The sequence below is a fragment of the Erithacus rubecula genome (genome assembly GCF_903797595.1).
Source record: "Erithacus rubecula genome assembly, chromosome: 1".
Lineage (NCBI taxonomy): Eukaryota > Metazoa > Chordata > Aves > Passeriformes > Muscicapidae > Erithacus > Erithacus rubecula.
This window is the reverse complement of record NC_136658.1, coordinates 95,344,535-95,365,757: the sequence shown is the minus strand read 5'-3', so window position 1 is coordinate 95,365,757 and position 21,223 is coordinate 95,344,535. Positions and strand designations below refer to the sequence as shown.

General features: G+C 39.5%; 1 protein-coding gene across 4 annotated transcripts in view; it reads right to left on the bottom strand.

The window, feature by feature from the left end:
• Nucleotides 1–399: 399 nt before the first annotated feature.
• GLRA2 (glycine receptor alpha 2) overlaps nt 400–21,223 on the bottom strand; it is a gene marked incomplete at its 3' end in the record, with an annotated part of 129,959 nt that continues 109,135 nt past the window's right edge. For all 4 annotated transcript variants that reach the window (XM_079307401.1, XM_079307404.1, XM_079307403.1 and 1 more), the window contains one exon: nt 400–678. In XM_079307401.1, coding sequence (XP_079163527.1) covers nt 400–678 — 279 coding nt within the window. The remainder of the gene's footprint in view (nt 679–21,223) is intronic.

Here is a 21,223-nt window from a genome sequence, read left to right as displayed (position 1 = left end):
TTTTGGTCCTCTTACAACTCACTGTACTGTAGCCACCACAGTCTCTTGATAGATGTTTTAGGAGAATTGTTTGTTTTCTGGTTCTCTTCTGTTCTGAAAGGTAATATCTTGGTGATAAAGCTGGGTCAAATTTGGCCCCAGTTGTAGATGTCTGATCAATGCTGAATCCGGAAGAACACACTGGGAGTACATAGGGGGGAGCCTCTTTACTGGTATCATGACTTATTTTGTCATGGAATCACTTTTCCTTCTACACTTCTTTTCCTCTTTGCTAATTCTTTTCTCCAGTGTTCTGGGGGAGTGGGGAAGAAATCCTTAGTCCATATGACAGAAAGACATTTCACTGTTTATTTACATGTGGATGACTTTGGCTAAGAAGTCCTGGCGAACCCGAGTTCCCTATTTCTTGTGAATGTCCTCATGCCGTATAATTTTGTAAGTAATCCAGTAAAAGATGTTGAAAATGAGGAAGGCGAGTGGGAACGCAGCACGGGATATTGTGTCAATCCTTTTTGCACGGTCAACAAACTTCTTTTTGATGGAATCCGAATCCTTTGGCGGCGCTGGAGGCGGGTTGGGTGGCGTGGCCTTGACTGCTGTGCCATCTTTGACCTGCAGGCAGTGGCCCATGCCATAGCCACTGAAATTGAATCGACTGTCACGAGCAACTTCGTCTTCCTGGAGGATAAAAGGACAAATAAGACACACAGTCACCTCTCTACTGAGCATGCCATGTAGTTGAGCAGTTGAGGTGAACCCATCCTGAGCACCTCAGCACCTGGTTAAACAATAATACAAAATCCAGGTTTTAAAGAGAAACAAGAAGTTAAAACCCACATAAACATGAGGAAATACGATGACTTCCAGTGTTTGTGAATCTGAGCTTTAATTTTTCTAGCTATGTCTAAATCAAGTGCCCTGAGCAGCAAGCTGTACCCCAGCCCTATAGAGAGAGATTTGACTCCACAGGTTTATGCTGCTCTCCTTGAGCTTTCTGGGGAGAGGAAACACAGACATGTTGGTAGCAGGAGGTCTGCTCTGAATTGAATGACCCAGAGATCCAGGGGCCCAAGTTCATGTCAGAGTGTTTCCATTGCTCAGCCTCACAGCAGCCTTACAGCTCCATCTCAAGCCTACAAAACAGGGGTAGATCATGGTCCCTCCTTGCTCACAGGACTGCTCTGACAATCAGTGCTTCAAAGATTACTGGGCACTTGGATTTAGTGGTAGCTGGGAGTCAGGTGCAGTAGCACGAGCTAATGTAGCATCACCCTGCAGAAATCCATTCTCTCTTGTCCGAGTGGGTGATATTTGTTTTTGGAGAGGTGAGTAACTACCACTGAACTTTATCACTATAATAACTGTGTGATGAAAGGCTTGTGACTGTGCTGGTAAATTCTCCCTGATGTTTCTCCTGTCTGATAGAACAATAATACACAAGTTAACAGTTGCTGGCAGTTCTCCATGAAGGATTCAAAACCAACAGACAAAGCAGCTCTATTCTTTTTCATTCCAGCAGGGATAAATTGTAAGTTTTGGAGCTTGTTCTAGTTAAAGACCTTTTCTTTGACTGACAGATGCTTCACTGTTGACTGAAAATGACCATTTCTTGGGCTGATAATGAGCCCAATCCCTCATTGGAAATACTCCCTCATATCTCTTACCAAACCACAGACTTCTGAACATAACAGAAAATCAAAAACTGCAAGAAAAAAAAGCATCACAGCAGCAAGATATTGAATAACGAGTATATTGGCTGAACTTGGGGGTGGGAAGGGAGGATAATTTGCACCTATTCAGGATGTAAATCACTGCCCCTTCACAGAAGAACCTCTTTCAATAGCAACATTTTTCTCTCTCCCCAACTCCAGGACTGGAATTGAATATATCACCCAACTTGCTCTCCTTTCCTTGGAACTGACATGCAAAGGTGAATAACCAGCAGTGTGATTCAAGGCTACCAAATGAGAAATAGTCACTCTGACTCCTTATGGCATTGAATGCTAATGGAAGGAGGGTAGGCAGTAAACAGTGCTCTGGAGACCCTGTCACTTCAGCATGAAGGTCTATCCTGCAGTGTATCCATACACAGGTGGAAAATTGCATCACTGCAAGGCTGTTTGAGCACTTATCCAGGACTTACAACCTTTTCATTTCAAAAGTTTACCATCATTAAGAAAAAGAAGGATGAATCTCTCCTTTTCCAATTTTATTTGCAGTTTGCAGTACTGCTGTGAGAACTCTGCTTGTCCTAGTGATTATAGGTAGGCAAAGTATTTTAAAGATGAACCCACTGAGACCTAAGTTCTGGATAGCTTCATTAGAAAAGGCTTCTCTTGCATGACTTAATGGCTTAATAACACTACCAAGTCCTCCAATAATACAGGGACATGCCTTCCTCTCAGTGTTTTTCATTTTACTGAGTTTGAAAGATAAAATGTGTGCCCAGGACATGAGAGGTGATTAAAAAGGGTAACAGATTTTCAGCAGCTGTATTGCCATATGTACTTCATTCATTTTTAAAAAATTTAATTTCTGTTGCTCCTGAGAGATCTGTGGGAAGAATAAAAAGTACTGAGCTCAATGCAAGCTTGGAGAGTCCTGACTTCCACTGTGCCTTGGTGGATCACAGCTTTGTCACATGGGGCTGAGCAATTCATCTTCAATGTCACAGCCTTCCTTTTGAGCTTATGCTGAGTGGGAAGCCATCTGAGATTAGGGACAGGGATGTTTAAATCAAATTTTTTTAGGTATTCAGGACCCAACTGTTAACTGTAAGGAGCCACTTATTCCCAATGGGATTAGAGTCCTGCTTTTCCCACCCAGACAGTAGCTGCCTGCGCCACGTCTTTCTCACAAAAGCCAAAGGGAGGCATGCCCAGCCCCCATGTTAGTTTTTTATTTAGGACTGCAGCAGATGAGATTTACCCTGGGTACAAGAGGCACTGCATTCACCTGGGGTATGAGTGATACATGCTCAGGTTCCCTCTCTGCTTGAACAGATTTAAGTCTCCTTCTCCCTAATAAATCTCTGGATTGGTTTGTTACTGTTTTCCCAACATGGAGCTGCTTACCAAAAGAAAACTGTAGTTATGTAGGGGGTTTTTAACTTTTATCAGAAAAACCTCTTTCAAAGACTAAATAATCAATTAGGAGAATAGCAGTCTTGCTATACCCACTTGTTACTATGCCTGATATTATGCATTTACATAAACACAGCACTAGGGACACCCAAGTTGTAGCTTTTGGGATCATTTAAGTGCTACCAGAAGCAAGCAAAGCCAGAGCCCTTACAGCCCCACCTCCAGTCCTGGAGATGCTCCTAATCACCACGGGATTTTAAACAGTAAAATCCCCCAGGAGCCAAAGGAACTTTGTAGTCTGGCATGTGCTTGCACTCTGAGCCCCACCAGGTCTCACAGAACCCATCTGCCCCCATCAGAGCTCTCCTACCTGACCAGGCATCACCTGAAAGACCTCAGGGTGGTGAGATCTCTGCCCTTTCCAACAAAACTGGACAATGGTGTTGGAAGTTGACAATGAAACCCTGGAGATATCAAGATCCACATGTCTGTGCTAAGAGGACGCTTCTGCCATGAGACTGCAGAAGTGGGCTTGGACCTCTGAGCCCCTAAACTGGTCCCACCAAAATGAAGCAGAGGGACTGAAAAGCTTCCTCCACTCTGCTGCTGGGGAATCAGCCCGAGTTCTGGAAGTTCATTGTCCATGCTATTTGTGGGCTAGCTCACTCTGGGGTGGATCATGCCAAAAAGCTTTCTCCCAGACAAATCTGCTCCACTGGAGACTGATGCCACACACTGCCATCATGAGCCATGTGCTGATATCTGGCCTCAGGAATAATAAAATCCCCCATCTGATTTCCTTTAGCATTATGGATACAGTTAAAAAAATCTGTCTTTAAACCATGTCTTATGACAAGACTGCAATTTGACATTTCAGATAATCTTCCAACATCCTGTTACATATAAAGGACTTGGGGGAATAGTCACAGAGAAAGGAAAACAAATTTATGCCGTTTGATAAAGAACCTTTTGTAAAATTATAATTCAAAATGTGAGATGAAGAACAGACCTTAAGTGGTTTCCCTTAAGTAATGGAGATGTCTTCCTTTGGTTGGTGAAATACTGCACAACTTACCTTGGGTACCTTCTGGTGAGGCTGCAGAGTCACTCTCCATTCTCAAGGTCATATTCAGTTCATACCCTCTGACATATCTACCATGGACACTCATAAATTGACAGTCTTCAATGTGTTCACTAGCTTAGTCACTGATAAAACAGTCCAAATGACTTTTAAAACATCTCTATCATTATTTTAATCAGACTACACTTAAAACATATTCATTTTAAACTGAACAGGATCTCACTTACATAAATCCCAGACTATTTAGGTGTTTACAGATGTTAAAACCAAAATCAAAGAGCAGCTGGAAGCCACTGGACATCAACTGGAGTGGCAGAATTCACTGCCATTGAATTTATTAACTTTATTTTTCTGAAAGGATGTGAAGTTAGGTGCTACATAATACAGAACAACTCCATCTGTCCTTCATTAAGATATAGGGAAAAGGGTCATAAACTTGAATGAGAAACAGAAAATAAATTAATAGTAAGAGGGAAGTGTTCTTTTGACAGTTTTCTTTCAGATGTTCACACCCTGAGTATTTAAGAAGAATTATCCATTGAAAACTAATTATATCTCCTATGAAACTAATTATATCTCCTATGATTTGGCCAAATACTTTCTATAGATGCTGTTTCAACAACTTAAGTTTCTGACTATTGTCTTATGATGTCATAATGAACAGGGTTAGGTATTGGTTTAAACAATTTTCATTAAACAAGAATGACGTATTTTTCTCATTTTTTAATTACCCTTTATGAATTTAGTGATTTTTTTTTGTGCTTTACAAACTGATGGCATTAAATTCTCTTGACTGAGCCTTACAGAAAGCAACAGATAAATGGGTGTAATACTTCTGAAATGGTTTTCTTTTATCATTATTCATTTTTGAAAAGCTTTTATTTCTACTCCATCAGTGCTAGAATGTATTTGATAATACCAGTTTTGCACCAAAGCAATCAGAAGTGGGCAAAACACTTTAGAAAATCTAGCCCATTCAATGCCTTCCATGCTCAGCTTTCTGCACAATGCATTTTGAAGGGCTTGCTCCTCACCACTTTTAAATGCTTATTGTCAGCATTGACTCAGTTTTAACAATGAGGAAAATTAGAGAGAGGCTGGCTTCAAACAGTGCATTTAATTTACTCTCTGATGTGATTTATTCTTTTAATTTTGCTACTCTTTTTCCAACATATGGTGGAAAAACTATTTAAAATACTATCTGGTTTAATTAAATTTCAAGGACACAGATGATTAATTTTAGCTATAGGATAGAGAACATGAGAAAAAAAAATTCTGTTTGGTATTCATAAGCACAAAGTTAAAAACCCTGAATCAATTCAGACTTGAATGCAAAATGGAATCATTAGGGAATGGACACCAAAATGGAAATCTTTGGAGATTTCATTCTTAAATCATCTTTATGGCTTTGAGACACCTCCCATCTCTCAGTACTTTTCATAATTCATGGTGTGGTTTTGCAGACAGTCATGCTTACATGCTTTCAGTTCTCTGGAGTCACTGAGTATGTGGACAAAGATAGTTCAGCTGAGAAGCATATTTGGACCTTGAAATCCCCTTTGGTTCCTCACAGAAGCCTCTTACAAAATTCAGTTCAATTCAATTCAATTGTGAGGAGATGAGAGGGAAGGTCCTTTCATAGATTAACAGTTTAAAAGGCAATAATGGAGTTTAGGAGTAAAAGATGTATTTCATAACTGGGGGATTCACTGGGGGGGATCTCTAAGAATCTGTGTGAGAACCACTCAGAGGAATTGAGTTATAAATAAGCTGGGACAAAAGTTCCCAGGGGAAGGTGCACAGGTGAAACAGGATATTCAAAGCAGACAAAGCTAAGCCAAGCTTTCCAGAAGGATTCTAAAATATGAGTGACTAAGTAACAAAATAGCAGTACTTAATAATAAAGTTGATAAGTGCAAGGTGAAACATTGCAGAAGATAACCCTAATTACACATAGATGGTAGTGGGATCAAAATAGTTTTTGGGTTTTCCCTCATTTTTCGAGTTTGGGAAGTTATCACATATATGATTCTGACAGTAGTTCTCTGCTAAAGAGCACTCAGGAAATGGGCAAACAAAAGAAGATGTCATTCTGCCATTCTATCTACTCACAGTGTGACCAGTTTTTGGACACAAGAGGTGTTTGTAGTCATTCAAATCTAATGAAGACATAACAGAAGTAGATAAAATACAAAGAGGAGCAGCAAGGATGATAAGGGCCTTTCTTTTTGCATAAGGAAGAAGAAAATACATGAGTTCTACTCATCTTAGAAAAGCTTGTGTTTGGATGGTGATATCACAGGATGCTAACAAACTTCTCTGATTTCTTACAGCCTGAAAAGCTCTGTATCTCAGCTCACCTATGCCAGATGTCATTCCCACTTCTTCTTAATCCAGACTTCAGAGGAGAAGAAGGTGATGTAAAACTGTCACATTCTCACCTCAGTCCTACCCAAAGAATAGACCAAATACTTCCCAGAATTTGGTTTAAATATCACTTTTTCCTAAATATTCACCAAGATGTTTAATCAAAAACATAAACAGACTCTTACCTATCCTACTGCAAGATGACATTCCATCAGGATCCATCATTCTGCAGGTGTTCACCCCATTCCTGCCTCTCTTAACAGTGATTTTCCTGCTCACTAGGCTTTTCTTTTGCTCTCATTTGAACCCTTATGGAATCTAAGTAAAACAGACCTTGGATTATAAATAGGCATTTTAATTAATGGAAGAGAAATTGGTCATTGTTGTCTTTGGTGACGTTTCGAATGGACAAATTTAGGTTTGTTTTGGAAACCTGTGTTTAGTAGTATGCTCTGTCTCCAATAAACAGCAGAAAAATCTCTGAAGCAAGAGTGATTTACTTACACAGTCTGTAAGAAGAGCAAGTGAACTGTTGTTAATGCAATAATGAAATGGTAGTTAATGTGGCTTCGCCCTTCTCAAGTAGGAATTGAACATTATCCAGCTGAAAGAGTAACATAATTTAAACATGTTGTGAGCAAAAATATTTTCCTGGTTTGAAATATCTGTAAGTAGAATAGAAATTTCTCAAAAATTACTTTAATATTAAAGATTATACACTCAGTAAGGGTGAATTGTATGCTAGAAAAAAAAAAAAATCTTTAGTAAAGAAAAGCTTTTGTCTCTAAATTTTGCAAACAAATTTAATAAAAAATTCTTATTCCATTTCAAGTTTTATATATAAATATATTGAATGTTTTCATTTTAGGGGAAGGAGAGCCAGGTTAACTTCTGCTTTGCAAAGCACCAAAAATGTTATTATAGAGAGTCATTCCTCCTAAAAAACCATCAGATTGATTCCTGACACGGTCCTGGTTTCTTGTTTCTCTTTGTTTTAAAATAAAGTAATGCCTTAAAATATCCAGATACAGTGGTCTGTGAGGCTTACAGGTATAATTTGACAGGATATTAAATTCTCTCAGGGCAGTAAAGTCTGGAGACTTGACTGCTCTTGGGTAACTTCTGCCAGTCTCTCCAAAGAAGGAAGAGGTTGGACAGTTTATCAATGGGAATGGCACATTATTCTGTTTTACATCAGACAAATACATGTTGGTGACCTAGATTTGAGAGATAATCTGCTCTGACCAGAAATCTGGATAAAGGGAGACTGACTTCTGCTCGTTCTGTCTGCATGCAGGGCTGAGTAAAATGCAAAGCTGGTGTTTAAATATGTGACTATTTGAGCTAGAACATGAAATAGCTGTTAATGGGCACATCAAACTAAACAATGTAAAGCAAGACCACATTTGCTAAAATTTTAGAGGATCAAAAATCTAAAACACCAGTGGAAATGTACCTAAAATTCACTCACTCCATTTTCTCTTGCTTTCTGCAAGACGTCTACCTCAGGAGAGATGAGCAGACTCTCACCTTCCTCCTTTCAGCAGTGTTCAGTCCTGAGCCTCAGGCTTCAATTCTTTCCTCCCTGATACCTGTTGCAGGGTCAATCCACTGACAAGGCACAAGGTGGGTGACAGCATGGAGGAACTGCCACAGTAAGATGTGGGGCACCCATGCTGAAACACCCCAGCCACAGACAGGAATATCTGAGCTACCCTCTACACAGGATTTCCCCCATCAGGTTCTCTGGTCCTTTTCTCAGAGCAGATTTAAATACTTTGGGGAAGATGATTTTTATCACACCTTTATGAAATTTCTCAGTGCCCTCTTCCTTAATTTCAATTATTCCAGGAGACTTGGCTAGAGCACTCCTGTGCCCTTGGCTGTGCCAGCTCAGAGTACCCCATTAGTCAGTCAGTCAAAATTAAAAAAGAAATAGATGTCAATGCAGGGGCCATAAACAACACTACTGATTTATTTCATGCAGATTCCCCTCTAGAACAATATTGCTGGGGATGTTTTACTGCTTGGGTTATTCCTTGTTTTATTCCTTGGGGCTGATGTGCAGCCCACCCTGTGGGCACTGCTCTCCCTGCCTGGGCCAGGGATGGGATGAAGCACTGGGACCTGTGGCACCCCTACACCTTGCTGAGGTCTCCTGCTTGGTGCCAGGAAGGGGCAGAGAAAGGGGATGGGCAAAGGGAAGGAAGAGGAAAAGGCTTTTTGCCTCTTTGGTAGTGGATTTTCTCCTTCAAGCCATTTTCTACAACAAACACCCAGAACAAACCCCAGCAAATGCAGACAGAGTTTACCAGGGCTTTCTCAGACATTCATGCATTTAATTTATGCAAATACTGAGCAAAATGAATTAAATATTGCAAATTACATTAATAATTTAAATTAGGTAGCTAAAAATAGTGAAGAATATTTGAATAATCTTAAAGTGTTCACATGCAAATTTTACAAATTTGGTTGGGGGAGGTTGTGGGGTTTTTTTGTTTGTTTCCTTGTTTTTGGTTTTGTGTGTTTTTTGTTCCTGAGGGTACAAGCCTTTCTTTTCTAGCTATCAGTTCTTAATACCAGACTTCCAATAAATAATGTTTTGGGGTTGATTTTATTTCCTTATCTCCTACTGCCAAAGTTACCCTTTCTGATTTTCCATATAATTTATTTTTCATAGCTAGTCAAGATCTCCATCTGGATTTCTCTGGCTATCCTTGCATAGGTCCAAAGCATCATTTGGTTAAAAAGAATTGCAAGCTAACTGCCCTTCAAACTTGTGTTTAGAAACATCTTGACTGTTTGAATGTATTAGAAATTTACTACATATATAGACTTCAGTATTTTAATTTTTTATTTGCTTTTGTCAGGTTTTCTCTATAAAGTTCTGATATTATTTACTCTCAGGAAAAGAAACACTCATCATGAGGTAAAAATAAATGACACTCAGTGCTATAGCAACTTGACAGTGCAATCTCTACATGGAACTGTCAGGGTGTTCTTTTCTCATCTGATAAATAATAAGTCCACAGATTCTAGAAGGTCATTGGAAGTATGCATCCCATGGAAATTAAATAATATTTCATTTTAAAATGGATTTGATAATTTTTCTTTTACTGTATTACACACACACAGTCTGCATGCATCCATCCATGGAGATATATGTACCTAGATATAAGTGTGGGCATCTACTTAATCTAGTCCTCTAATGTGTTCCCTGAAGACATTAGTTAGTGGCAAGTTCACCTAGTGAGAACGTTTTTATTCTATTTTAAGGTTAAGAGCACTCTCCAGAGAATTTATTAATTATTAATTTTTTATAACTTCTCAATATGCCAACTTTTACACTAGCTTTTCCCCTGCAGTAGTTCTGAGGAGCAAGGATACAGAACACACAGGCAATGGCCATTAAACCTTCCCAACCCTGTCTGCCCATAAATAGGCTCTTTGGTGGGGTGCTGGCATTTCTCCAGGAGGACCATCTGCCCAGTAACTAAGCAACAGATCTCCTGGTGATGGCTTTTTATTACTTGGCAAAACTGATAAAAGGATAACCTGAAACAAGAGATTTAACTGTGTGTGAGAGAGGCACAGACAGATGAAATCTGGAAGCATGGCTGTAGCACTGGAAGAGGTATTCTTGGGAGAAGATCTCAGATGCTTATCTGAACTCAAGTTTTGTTCAAGAATATCAAGGAAAACAGGAGAAGAAATAGCAGTTAATTTACCTAAAAGAGAGTGCACAAGGGTAAGACAAAAGTAAAGGGTTGCTATGCCAGCAGCCTTCCTGAGACCTGCATGCTGTATGTTTAATCTGTTATGCCCTGGAGTAATTCCAAAGCAGTGTGTGCAGTGCCAGGGCTCTGGAGAAGCCTGTCATCAGGTACATGGGAGAGCTCTGGACTCACTGTGACCCTACACCTCCTGACCCTGAGGTTCCACTTTTGTGAAGAGGTGACACCAGGGAAGGATAGTGTTCAGAGAACATGCCAATAAGCCAAAGAACAAACCAAAGCAGGAGCACCCCAAGAGACAGGGAGAGCTGATAGCACAGGTTTCTACTTCACTGAACATCCAAGAGCTCCATGAGTACCAGGCAGGATCATTCTGTCTGGATCACACAAGATGAGGAGTTTGGTGACAACCTGAGGACTGCACAGCAGGACACCACACATGCTGTGCAGTCAGAATGGGTGGGCATTACACTGATTTGCTGTGCTCTGACCTGGAAATATGAATGGGGTCTTAGAACCCTTAATGTGAAACACAGGCAAGTTGATATCTACTCTTGGTCTTTTGCTTTCCCTTTCTGCAACTGTCTCTTCTCTTTTTAATTCCTTTTTAACTTTTTTTTTTTTCTCTGACACATTTTGCCTCACTAATTCCCAGACCTGTTTTTCCCTATCTCCCTTTTGATGCTTTCATCCTCACTGTTTTCCTTATATGTGACCTATACCTTCTCCTTGCAAAATTCAGCTCCTTCTTTAAGTCTTGGCTGCTCTGGCCCTTTCTGCTCTTTGCAGCTACATTATCTTCCTCCAGAGATAAGGCAAGACATAAAAGTAGAACTCCACCTTGCCAAGACCACCTTTAAACTGAGAGGTGTTTCTCTATTTTTTAAGAATAGCTAATTATTGTTTTCTTTTGTTGTTGTTTTTCTTGTTTTAAGTAAAACTTTCAGCTTTTGAATATTCACAGAGTTGATAATTGCTCAAAGAGTTTTCAGTATCATAAAGCATTTTAAAATGTGATGCTTCTCATTTGATCTGCTGTTCATGACACACATCCTGTCTCATCCCTGGCATGGAAAGCTGAAGATTAGAAAGTGTGTGGGGGCCCATGCAGCAATCTGTGACTGTGTTCTGACCACCCAGAACATGCAACATGAACCTTTTGGAGGCTTTGGAAAATGATCACTAGGGCTACAAAATCAGCACATGGAATATCATTTTTATTCTAAGTTTAAAGCTCATAAAAAAGAGTTTTTGTTTGTGCATAGCACAGGTTGCTCTAGTCTAGTGAAAACTGAGTAATGTGGTAGTATATGCAAATAGTAATAGATTAAAGACTTGGCATGCTCCAGAATACTCCAATGACATGTCCAATCACAGCAGTACCATCTGCTTTTCCTTATATATGCTAAATTTATAACACTCTGCTAATTTCTGTAAAAGTTTACTCACCAGTTTCAGGAAATTATACTTAACAGACATGCAATATTTGGGCTTAGTGGCTTACTGTTAGCAAACAGTTAGTAAATGCCTCTCCAGTTACTCATCTCTATCCTTAGACAAAGGACTTTAGAAATCAATAACATTGATTATGATTCTTAACCCCGAAGGGATGGCAGTGATTTGCAATTCAAATGCTAATTCCCTAAGTTTTTGCTCACACTCAAATTTTGACAGCCCCAAAGGCAATCAGACTTTCACCTAGAGCTTGGAAACCAGTACAACACAAGTCTGGTATTGTACAGCTAAATTAAAATTATCTCCTTCTGTCTGGGTGGAATTTTTACCAGGTAGCTTAACTATAACTTCTCTTCAGGCAGTGTTCATATTGACCCAAGGAGACTTTACAATATTGGCAATATCCCCCTCAAAATTGCTCACTGACACTCTGAGACATAGGAAAATAGAAAACCAGGCAAGGAAAGGCTTCCTTCAGTGGCCACCTGGGCTTTCCACCAGTGTTTTGTCCTGTTGGCTTCACAGCTGGATGTTTTACTGATGATACTGGAGTTCATTTAGAGTGTCTCTGCATGGTGCTGTCTGAATGATTTCTTCCCACAGGATGAAAGGCTGAGTTATCCCTTCTTTGGGTCTGAAGGGAGCAGGTATTTCAAAGTGTGAGACCATTGAACCATCACCTGAGGGGACAGTGGTCTAGAATATATTTTAAACGTGCTTGACACATTTAAATAGATGGTTTCAGCTTGCCATTTTTGGAATGGATCCTAAAATAAAAGTCACTATAAAGAATAAAGCAATTTGTTTTGGATGATTAAGAGAATCTGGCTCATATATCCAAGGTGTGACAATTCCAATCACATCTTCATTTCAATTTATAGGAAAGAAATAAACTAGGCTTCATTACTGTTCATACTGCTGGTGCTATATATTTGACATGATAATCTACAGTATTAGTCAGTAAATTGACTCACTGGACTGCCCTTGATCATATGCTCCATTTTCCACTCAGCAGGGCTCTCTCTAACAGCTATATATAACCAGAGAGGGGAAAAAAAAGAGACAGTTCTCTCTTAGATCCTTATAAAATGATGCTGTGTTCAGTTTTCCTGTTGCTTCAAAGGTTATAAGTGATGTGATCTTTTCACCGTCACAGATAATATATGGCTGCTGTTTGTCTGACTTGTCAGCTCCTCACACAGAAATCCAATACTTCCCCCTTGTCACATATTCATTTCAGAAATGTGTTCTCTTGCAGGCCTGAAATGAAATAGTCTCTGTGTTCCTATCTGCCAGTTTTCAAGTCTCGCCTTGTGTGGTCCCTCCTCGTCTTACCACAGTTGTCACATTAGCAACCCACATGAGTACTTGCAGCAAATGTAAAATGTCCTGATGGTAATTAAAATTCTGCATGCTTTTCTGTTAAATAACATAAATCATTGTGCATCATAATCCATAGCTCTGCTCTTCTGCCACTGTTTTAAAACGTCTGATTACTGAGCTAATTGCTCAGGCAGGTTGTTTTTAGACTGTATAATGCATTCATGGGTTATATATCTCTGTCAAAATAAGTATTGGATTAATCTTGGCTCCTCATCTACATCTTGAGAAACTGGTTCCTCAGTTCAGACAGAAGATAAAGTCAGGGGCAGCCTCTAAAAGGGGCTAAAGGGTGCAGGGCAGCTGAGAAAAATCTCAGAGATAAAAAAGCACACATCTCAGCAGAAGACTGGCATGAGTTACAAAATACAAACTTGTGTATCTCACAAACTTGTGTATTTCAGCAGCATATCTGCAGGTCTAACCTGCATTGCTGCAGAAGGAAGGAAAACCAAATACTCTTAGGTCAGAAAGAGCCTATCATTATTCCAGTCCAGAATGGCAAATAATTGTTCGGAGACTTTTTTGCTCACCTTTGTTCCAGAAGTACTTGCAAGTCAAAGAGAATTACAGGATGTAAATCAGAAATACTCAACTATGGGTCAGCACATCCACAAAAAGACAAAATTCAGCTCACACTCTCCCATATGAGCAATCCCTGACAAATCTCTTTTAAACTCACTCCCAATATACTGGGCACATTACAGAAGACTGTTGAACAGCACTGATTAATATTTTCATCCAACTGTAAATTGTCCAGTGTACTGCCTGGTGCTGGCTCTGCCAGCTGGCTCTCAAGGGCTCTTCTGGTCCTGTTCCCTGCCATCCCACAATTCTGTGTTTGTAGCAGTTTAAAGAACAGAATATAAATCAGTAACTGTCCAGGCCAAACAGATTTCTCTAAATTGTAATGCTTTAAAAATGCAAAGAGGCTAAAGTCTAAGCCTCTTTGCTTCGAAGGTTTGAAAGCTGCCAGCAAAAAATATCCCCAGATTCATATGGCACCAATTCCTAAGACATCTTCACTTTGAAATCAAAGGCAAGAAGTGAAGACTTATGGTAAAAGAAAGGTCAAAATTTACATCCCACCATGACATAGTGATTGCCCTTTGGGCCCCCTGTACTCATGGGGTATGGTGTTTTTGGCTAAATACCTTTCTGTCTCCCCTTAGGTGACTGAGACCTCACTATGGGAAAATGGGGTTCTTGTTTCACAGGTAAAGGATGCAAATATTTAACTCACAAGAGTCAGGTGTGGCAGTGAGGAACATACAGCAATGACAGGAAAAACTGAGGTGCTGAGAACACTGGCTGGGATGACACATGCAATAACAACATCTCTAAGCTTCATGTGGGCTTCAAAAATATTCATAAAATAGCAGCTGTTGGATTCAAACACAGCATCTGATGAAAAAGATCTGTTGTCATGATATAAGTCTGATATTCAACCCCAGCTACACAAATACCCACAAGAGGACTCACCAAACAAAGAGGAAGGCAATGACAGCACAGAGAAGTGTGACAAAAGCATCAGTCTCCATGCATCAAAAAGTAAAATTCAAATAGATTATTTTTACAACAAAATAACACAATATAAGCCGCGAGGGAAAGTGAACAAAGATCAAAGAGCAAATAAGAGACAGGCAACATAAACAGGCATCCCCAGTATCTAGAAGTCAAAGAACAGCAGCATCCAGCACCAGAGCATCTTAAAAGAGCTGTCATGTATTTGGGGAAAAACATCCTTTGTGCAAACTTGAAAAAAAAAGTATTAACATTTAGAAAGCAAGACAACATTTTCTGTGCCTGAGAAATCTATCCTCTCTGGACTTTTTATTACTTTTTCTTCACACTCCTGTTTCCTCCCTATAAAAAAATACATTTTATGTCTTCATTGCCTGAACATCCAGCAGAGGTAACAGTAAGGGCAGAATAATAAAAGACCAACCCATTAGCAAAAAATACAAAACTGGCTCCACCAGAGTTCATGACAGACAAATCTAGGACATCTTCAAGATAAGGAACAAAATAAAAGTGCTAAAAGACATTTTAAAAGAGAACTGCAACAGCTAGATAATCAATTGCTTTTACATAAAATCTAAAGCCAAGGTGAAGGTTTGGAACAGCAGCACTGACTCAGTGTTTAATTATTTCCTTTTTTAAATGTTTTTCATTATGAGAGCAAATAATCTTGTTTTCCCATTGCTTTTTCTTCTTTGCATGGGCTAAGGACCTCCAGTCACCCCCCAACCACCATCTGAGAAACCTAAAATGGCAGAATGTAATGGTTTTATTCTAAACCCCTAAATGTGCCAAATATGTTCCTGCTGTTGTTCATGTAATTGTGCAAACAGAAATACATCAGATAGGGAAAGAAAACCAGCACAACCACCTCCCTCCTTTCTCTTTCAGCACTGCTTTGCAGGAACAGTCACTGAACTCAGGGTTGCTTTGCTCATGACAAATACCCACCAAACACTGTGAACATTGCACCATGGTTTGCAAAAACATTAGTCATCCTGTTTGATTTCATCTAATGCACAGCTTTGGTTATTTCTATTTTTGGATTCACCTCACACAAGATCTTCCTCCATTTCCAGTCCCCTTTCCTTCCCAGTGTGCACTCTTCTTGGCTCCAGGGGCCATACACACTCCTAGTCCCACAAGTGCTGCAGACCTAATATGAACAACTCACAGCAAGTTTTAGGAAAGTATTTTAATAATTCATAAATCATCACATTGAACTGACTGCTCTATCCATAAATAGCAAAGGCTGCTCCTCATAAAAATACCACCTCTGGTTTAGGAATCCCTTGAGCTGCACAGTCCTGGAGCCCAGGAGGATGCATCAAGGACATGCTGCTGCCACACAGAGATTCCTGTGCAAGGCAGAGCCCTGGCCCAGCACAGGGCAGCCTCCCTGCAGTTTGTCATCTCCAGATGGAGCTTCCCACAGCACAATGTGGCCAGCTGCTGAACAACTACCTCATGCATTTCAAAGTTACACTGGCTATTTAACTCAAAAGTCTGGATAACGACCCAAATAAATGTTCCTACCAAATCCCTTTGTTTTATGACTATAATGTTGCAAGTTTAGCTTGAAAAGGCAACAAGTCTGTTTTTCCTAAGATGTAACCCTGAAAATAAAAATCTAAATTCAATGTTATACCTTTCCATATGCATTACTAAAACAATTGCTTACAAGCATTTTTAAAAATAATCTGTAATAGAGATATATCTTATTTCTGATAGAAATCCAGTTTTATGTGGTCCATGATAAGAAATTATACAGTTGCTAAGTAGAAAGGTAAGGCTGAAAACAAATGCTATATGAAAAACATAGTGAGTAGGTTGAAAAACCAAAAAACAGCTTTGCAAATCAAGGATGAGCATATAAGCTCATGCATGGTAGGAAAGAGATGAGAAGTAATTAAAAAATAAGCTATATGGAGCAATAATTTTGAAAGTACCAGGTAAATTAAAAAACCCCTAATCCTCTTTAATTTTGCTGGAGAATTCATAGCTAGAAATATTGGTGAGGCAACCTGAAGTGAGAAGCATGATACCCAAATGTAAGATGCTCAAAAGGAGAAATAGAATTAATAAATTCAGGAAAGCTGAAGCCCAGGCATGGCAGGATCTGCCAATATATGGGAAAACTGGCAATTACTAAGTAGACAGGTACAAAAGAAATCCAGACACCTCTGTGGGAAATATATTGTAAGCTAATGTAGGGAGAATAATATCTTAAATAAGTTACGCCTCCTCTGCTCCTTTGTCTTGGGCACACACACACATACATGTGTGTGTTCTCAAATTAGTGCCTTGGAGATATTTGTTTGTACCCCAGGAGGGACCTGTCTGATGGAAGATTAGCTGTCATTATGGTCAAACAAGGAAATTGCAGTCAAATAGCTGCATAATTTGCCTCTATTCCTCTGGAAATATGGGGCAAGAGCTTGCAAATCTAGAAAGAAAGGCCATTGCCTTCTGCAAGAGCCACTGGAAGGTTATAAATAAAACACATACAGTTTATTAGTAGTGTAGGAAAATTGCTGAACAAGAGCACATAATGATTTTCAGAAGACTTGATTATTCACTCATGGTGTATATGCCACCAATTCTGGGCATGCAATGGAACACTTTCACCAGACAAATACTCCTCAATTCATCTAACTAGGTATGGAATGGGAAAAAAGAGCATCAGAACCTTGAAGGACTTCCAGACAGAAGATACCAAGTGCTGTAAAAGAGCATCCTGTGATGCACAAGTTCTCTCTATCTCACCAGCCTGTAGTGGCATCACACCTGATTAAACTTGCTAGAATTTCTCTTGCCTGTGAGGATCAGCACACAAAAAAAGCCTAGAAGATGAAAATTCTGCTGATGGGGCAAATGAGTAGGCTTGGTGTCTGATCCCACAGAGGCAGTCAAAAAGAAAGCTGGCATAAGTTAACAGACAGCAGATAGATAAATTTCATGGAAAGTTTGTGCTAGAGAGTGTCAAGGCTGCTATTTGCTGATGCCTGTAAGACATCCTGAAGAGGAAATGCACAGCCTTCTTTCCTAGAATGGTGTGCAAGATCTCACATTTGTGCAACTCAGATAATCATTAATGAACAGAGTTCGTGATCTCTATTCTAAACTAGTTATTCTTTTGACAGATGAAGATTACAGAGAACCTGAAAGCAAGTCTCTACCACCAGCAGGCTTGGGAAGGCTTAATAGAAAAATGAATGAACCAGTCACAGGCAGAGCACTTCCACATGACTAGCAGAAAGGGTTATATCAGACCATACACTGAGAACCTCTTGAAGGGAGTGAGGTGAAGCATGAAAACAAAGGTGTCATGTCTCCTAAGAGTCTTGTCCTGTTATTGCAGAGAAAATCAAACCTCGGACCCTTGGTAACAAACTTGCAGGGGGATTATTTGTATGTACAATTGCACACACAGTATCTGTATGAAAAATTACACATACAAGTTAGAAATGAAATTATTTTAAGAGTTATGTCCTTGCTCAGAAAGAAGCTATTGGATCAATGCAGAAATTCACAGGTAGGATTCTGGGCTTCTGGTACATCATGTGTATTGGCAAACACAGCAGCATTTTCTGACCTTTCCAATCTGTTTCTCCAGGAGCTAGAAACACTCTGACATGCTCAGTATGCCAGATATATTCAAGCAGCCACTGGGAAACTGAGCTTTGCAATAGTAAGTCCTTCTTGACATTGGTCCTGCTGTAGTGAAGACATATAGAAGTGTGGGAAGAGCCAGTGGACAATTCTAAGATACCATTAGAAGTTCACAGAGAGTGGAAAGAAGTAAATTTTTAGTGACTTATGGTTGTGCTTGGCATGGAGTTTTCAGTGCTCCCAACTCGAAATGAGTCTTTGTGAGGACTATGGCAAGACTCAGCAAGAAGTGCTCAGAATATACAGGATTTCAAGGTGTTTATTCCTTCCAGAGTAACTATCCCTAGCCCCCTCCTCATGTTGTAGAAAAGAAATTCTCCTTCCTAACCTTTCCATCTACATCACTGATCTTGTACATGGAGTGCAAGATCAGTGTTATCTCCCCACCAAAATAAACCCAAAACAAAATCCACAAACCCACAAAAACCCCACAAAAATCCCCTCAAACACAAACAAACAAATAAAAACATCAGGTAAGAGAAATGCCAAAGTACAAATTATCATATTACAGTAAATAGCATCTTTCCCTAGCAATGGATCAAGAGAAATAAACACATTGGATCATTAAATCAATTCACATGTGCCAGAATCAGGCTCTGAGTGATCGGTTTGCCATAAGAAAAGCTGTCAACTTGAAAAGGAATGGCTATAAACAAGGCTGATTTCCCCCAGGAAAAAAAGGTGGAGAAATAAATGGCTTCAACATCACTTTTTAAAAATTACTGTAAAAACTGGATTTTACTGGAACCCATGAAGTTTTTCAGACTTGAGAGAGAATGAGCTTTCAGCAGCCTGGTTAATACAATTTGGTTTTGAACAATGTCATTTGGACAGCATCATTACAGAATGCTTCACAATTAATTACATTCAAATAGCAGCTTCTATCCCCTGTGGAGAATGGGATTAATTGGGTCAGATGTAAATATGCATTTCATGGATCCTACTGAACACATGCCCATCTCACCAATTTACCATGTAATTTGATACAACTGGTGTAGTGTTCTCTGGAGATGCACAGGGCGAGCAGGGCTGCTCGTGAGGGTGGCAGTACATGGATGCAGAGTGCTGGCATCCTCAGCCTGCCTTATGTTTGGCTCTAACTGCTCAACCCCTCCACTCTCCTGCAGAAATGCTAACTTATATTTACTAGCACTGAAATACTTTGCTGTTGAAAATGAGGCTTAGGACAGAACTGATATGAAGCACCATGACAGACCCTTGGCAATGATGGATAAGAAACTGATTCCCTCCTGCAGTCTTCACTTCCTCTGTTGGAAAGAGGACCTGACCATTATAGCACTGAGAAACCCTGACACCAAAGCCTTGCTGGTCCTGACTCTGGAAAGAGCCAAGATAAGACACCTGCTATGATAGAACAAAGGAACCAGTTTTGGGGTGAAGTTGCCTCCTGTGCTGTCTAAGCCTATATCTTGGGATTGTGATGGTTTTTCACTTTCTTTCTGAAGTCTTAGGTAGGGGCAGCTTAGGTTAAACATACTTCTGAAGTTTGCTTTCTTTTATTTATTTATTTATTTTTAATTATTAACAGATATTGACAATTTTTCACTGCTTTTTTTTTTTTTTTTTTTTTTTTTTTTTTTTTTTTTTTTCTCCTATGAAATGAGGTGGGCCAGAACACATCCAATGAAAGAATCACCATTTTCTAAAATAATCTGGAAAATAATCTGGAAAACAAAAGTTGATTCCTATGGCAGATGGTTCTTGAAAAGATACTTGTTGCTTTAAAGCTTCAAAAATAAGAGCACTATTTCCTGTCTCTTTCTAACTTCCTCTGTCCTATTTTCAGTTTGCACTCTCCCCTAGGTATAATAAGAAATAAGACATTTGCACTCAGCTGGAGAGTACCTTTCATGAGCTGGAAAACTGCAGAGTTCATTTTTGGTGTGCCTCCTGCTGTTCATGAGTAACTACCAGGACAAACTGACTTGAGTGAAGTGCAAACTTCAATCCCTAAGTCTTGCCAGTTCAGAGCTGATCCTTTCAGCCACTGCATGCTGAGTGGATACAAGAGAGAACCTGGAGTTTCTAAAGTAAAGTTCCACTACTGAGCAAACAAGAAAAAACTTTATCCAGTACTCCTGACTTTTCCAGTCCTACATGTCCCATGTGGTACAGCACACAGGCTTCATCACCCCAAACTGGAAGCACTCTAATATTGCTGTTCTGTAGCTTATGTTCTGTTCCTATCTTATTTAACCACAAGGAATAATTTGCTTAAGTATTTGCAAGCTGGGCAACATGAGTCATTAACTGCATGATTTTCTGCTTGCTGCTTTGGTGCCATGCATGGTCCCTACAGTTTCTATCCCCTGCCCCATAAAGTGCTCCTTGTTGTACCATTGATCAGTTCAGTGGGTATAAAGATTCATGATTCTGCAGCCTTACCTACTCCCCACTAGTTATCCACTTCTCTGGTTTCCACCCTTTCTAGACTAACTATGGTTTTCCTATTCTCATTTTCTTTGTGTTTCATTTTTTATTTGTTTGTTTGTTTGCTGTGGTTTCTTTTTGGTTTGGTTTGGTGCTGTTTGTTTGGGTTTTTTTTCCCCAAGAAATTCTAATTTTTTCTCTCCTGATTTTTCTTCTACTGTTACTTGGATTCCATCACACCAGTTTGTGCACTGGCACTCTACCCTCTTCAATTATTGTTTTGATATTTGAGACTTTCTCAGGAGATGATACGACATGTTCCATAAATTAGTCTGTTTTTTATTATAGAATGTTTAGTGGATTTTGTTTGGTTTTCAGAATTCCCTCCCTTGAAATGCAACTATCCATTTTCTCTTTCTTTCTTGCTTTGGCCATAATCTTTTTTGTGCCTGAGGCAATAAAACATAAAAAACACAGTAATTTGTTTAGAATTTTTAACCTTTCCTCCTTCAATAAGGGAGGGAAAAGCTTCCATATCG